This window comes from Terrapene carolina, unplaced genomic scaffold, assembly GCF_002925995.2.
Source record: "Terrapene carolina triunguis isolate 2854851 unplaced genomic scaffold, T_m_triunguis-2.0 Scaffold32222, whole genome shotgun sequence".
Lineage (NCBI taxonomy): Eukaryota > Metazoa > Chordata > Testudines > Emydidae > Terrapene > Terrapene triunguis.
In genome coordinates, this window is record NW_020696573.1 from 1 (window position 1) to 3,897 (window position 3,897).

Here is a 3,897-nt window from a genome sequence, read left to right on the forward strand (position 1 = left end):
AATCAACAATTTTAAGCATCATTTTCATTCTCAGTGACCCAGAATTAATAAATTTTGACTACATTTATTTCAGAAGCATTTTGGCTGTAGAGCAAAGTGATTTCTTGCCAGACAGGATGCTATCAAACTAAGTTTTCTTTAACCATCTTAAGATCTCTTTCTTTATCTGGTGGTGATGGGCACTATCTGGACAGGATCGTCTTCCTAACAGCCCAATACCACCTTATTTCAGTGTGATTGGTGTGGGATGTGAGGATGTGACCCTACGCTTCCCAGCTTATGGCTGCCCCTGCTGCTTAGCCAAAGGCCTTAGCCTAAGAACAAGGCCTCAGACTATCCTAGTGAGAGAAGGCCCATACACAGAGGGACTGTGATTTTGATTCTTTGTTTTTATACCCCTGTAACTAGCTAAGTGATAAAAATACACCTAAGTTCTTAAAGCATAGACTTTACAGGCAGGCCTGAATATCTATATTCTAACAGTGGATTCTACCCCTTCCCCCATTCTGTGTGTGTCTTGTCTACTGAGATTGTAAATTCTTCAGGGCATGGGCCATCTACTATTCTGGGTTTGGACTTTGCCTAGCAAAATGGGGACCCACTGTTAGTTGGTCCTTAGGCACTAAGGTAATGAATATGATTTACAATAATAACAACTCTCCTGCCACTTTGAGCCAAGGAAGCTGGTCTTGGGATGTTACTGCTTAAAAATGAACTGGGGTTAAAACCATGAAATATTCTTTGTGACAAGTATCCCACAAATGCCATGGACCTCCCTTCTTTTCTTTGCCTTGAGTAGGGTTTCCAGTTTCCAAACCTGATGTGATCTCGCAGCTGGAATGAGGGGAAGAGCCGTGGGTCCCGGCCCTCCATGGCTCTGAGAAAGAAGTGCTCCCGAGAGCTGCCTGCACAGGTAGGGAATTGGTTAAACCAACTCAAAAACTGTCTGTGAATACAGGAAATATTTGGAATGCCCTACAAAGGCCTTGTGAGCTCTCCAAGTTCAGAACTGTTCCCTGCAGATGTGGAATCACTAGGCAGAGGTCACTCATGGCTTCCCACCTTTCCTGGCTGACAACTGGCAGCAGGACCCTCCCCATCTCACTTTCCCCTGAGAGTTCTGGTGAGACGCGGACCCAGAACTGATCCCTTCCTCTCTCTCCTCTGGGGAAAATCCGCTCCTGATAGGTTTGATCTCTCCTGCACATATTTTTGGTTTGTTCATCCCTTTTCCATTCTTCTCTCTGAGATTTCCTTTCTCTATGGTGCAGGTAGTGACCTATGTCTGAATTCTCTCTTTCTCCCATCAGGTGTTGGAATGGTGAGTGAGAATAAGGAGGCAAAACCCCAGCAGGAAGATGCTGACCAAGTGGAACCACATGAGACATTATCAGGAAGATCCAAAGGCAATGTTTCCAGAAAAACATAGTGCACTCCCAGAAAAAGCAAAAGCCTGTGAGACTCAGCAGATGCCAGAGGAAAACTTGAGGAGCGACTCAGACCTTATTACACGTGAGAGAATCAACTTGGAAGAGACACGCTACATATGCCATGAGTGTGGGAAAAGCTTCAGTGGGAGCTCTCACCTTCTCAGACATCAGGGAATCCACAGAGGAGAGAGACCCTACACATGTTCTGAGTGCGGGAATAGCTTCAATCAGAACTATACCCTCATCAGACATTGGAGAACCCACACTGGAGAGAAACCCTACACGTGCTCTGAGTGTGGGAAAAGCTTCAATCAGAGCTCAAACCTTATCAGACATAGGAAAATCCACACAGGTGAGAAACCTTATGGATGCTCTGAGTGTGGGAAACGCTTCATTCATACTTCAGCCCTCATCTCACATCAGAAAATCCACTCAGGAGAGACACCCTACTTATGCTCTGAGTGTGGGAAAAGCTTCAATAATAGCTCTGACCTGATCACACATCGTAGAATCCACACAGGAGAGAAACCCTACACGTGCTCTGAGTGCGGGAAAAGCTTCAATCAGAGCTCAATCCTTACTAGACATCAGAAAATCCACATGAGAGAGAACTGTAATAAATGCCTTGACTAGGGCTGGCCAAAGACTTTTCTTTAAAAAAAAGTCACATTTGCTGATTCCCACAGAGTGATCTTTGCACCATCTTCGTCGTGGTCGCTCAGCTCCCCCAGATGAGTTGCCTGCTTCTGCCTTTTTCAACTCACCCTTCTTTGGGGTCAGTCCTGTGATCTTTTCTATCAACTCCTTTCCTTTTGAGTCGTAGGAGTGTGTGTCCCTCAGCCAGGAATGTTCATCAGCTCCAGGTGGGAGAGAGAGATTTGATCCTAACAAGCTACAATGAGGCAAAAACTACCTGTGCCTTACAGCCACTAGGACTGTACGTGGCGTTGGCTGCTCAAGTTAGTGATCTTGGTGTAAAAAGACAATTCTAGTTGTAGTGCAGAGGCAGCCCAGGTGCAGTGGTTGGCATTAGCTTTCCCCTTGACCTGACCTAAACTCCATCACTTTTCCTAGTCTAAACAAACCCTGAGCATCACGGTTATACTGTTCCCCCATTTCAAAGCAATTGTTAGTAATCAGTGACAATGAAATTAAACATGAAGTTAATTAGTGTAATGTAAGAGGCTGATCTGTGATAACTTTCAGTGTTACAGTATGATTCAGGTTTTCTTCTAGTTCTCTCCCTGCCCCCTCCTACTCTATCGGAAATGGTGGCTAATCCTGAAATTAAAACCTCACTGCAAAGGAATTAGAGTGGGGGAATATGTGAGAGAAATAGCATGCACGAGAATAGAGACCCAGTGTGGCCTGTATTTATTTCTATTTAAAATTGAATTTATTTTGATAAATTTTAAAATAAATCTTCTGTTAAGAGGAAAATTACTTGAGACAAGATGTGTAACGTTTTACCCATCCCGTACAGTGCTGATGTGTTTTTGTTTGTTTAAACAGTCTCTCCGACGGTGGTTGCTTTTTAATAAAAGAATCGTTTTGGTTTGAAAGCAATCCTTATTCCATTAATTGAAAGCAAACAGAGCCCTGCAAAGCAACAGGCAATTTTCTTAAGCCTTCATAGTGCATTGTCTGCACCAATAACAATCCTCTCCTAGCATTATAAGCACTGCACTCCCATACATAGCAACAAATATTAGTGGCTTTCAGCTTCAAATTGCTGCCTCAAGGTATCCCTGATCCTTATGGCCCTGTGCTCCGCCTCTAAGAGCCCTGGTCTCTGGCTGTTCAAATTCAGCCTCCGGGTGCTGAGCCTCAGTAGTCCAGCCCTGAGTGAAGCTTTCACCCTTCCCTTCACAAATAAATGGCCAAAAGCACACTCAACAGTCACTCTGCACTTGCTCAGCCTGTTGTTGAGCCGCTCCTTGCTGCTGTCAAGGTGCCCCATGTATGGCTTCATAAGCCACAGCACTAAGGGGTAGGCAGGGTCTCTCAGGATCACAATGGACATTTTGACTTCCCCTACGGTGATCTGCTCTGGGAAGAAAGTCTCTGCTTCCAGCTTCCTGAACAGGCCAGTGTTCTGAAAGATGTGTGTGTCATGCACCTTACCAGGCCAGCCTGCATTAATGTCAGTGAAATGCCCACGGTGATCCACAAGTGCCTGGAGAACCATAGAGAAGTACCCCTTCTGATTAATGTACTCCGTGACTAGCTGGTATAGTGCTAGAATTGGAATATACGTGCCATCTATCGCCCCTCCGCAGTTAGGGAAGCCCATTTGTGCAAAGCCATCCACAATGTCACACAAGTTGCCCAGCGTCACAGTCTTTCGGAGCAGGATGCAATTAATGGCCTTGCACGCTTTTGTCAACACATGTCCAATGGTCGACTTTCCCACCTCAAACTGATTAGCGACCGATTGGTAGCAGTCTGGAGTAGCCAGCTTCCACAG

At 45.2% G+C, this 3,897-nt stretch overlaps 1 protein-coding gene across 1 annotated transcript; it reads left to right on the forward strand.

Annotated features, from left to right (window-relative positions):
• The first annotated feature begins 803 nt into the window (after positions 1–803).
• On the forward strand, positions 804–2,902 carry LOC112124912 (gastrula zinc finger protein XlCGF49.1-like). The gene is made up of 2 exons (XM_029914151.1): positions 804–913; positions 1,311–2,902. The coding sequence occupies exon 2, from the start codon at positions 1,359–1,361 to the stop codon at positions 2,061–2,063; it is 705 nt and encodes a 234-aa protein (XP_029770011.1). The 5' UTR covers positions 804–913; positions 1,311–1,358; the 3' UTR covers positions 2,064–2,902.
• Positions 2,903–3,897: the final 995 nt, after the last annotated feature.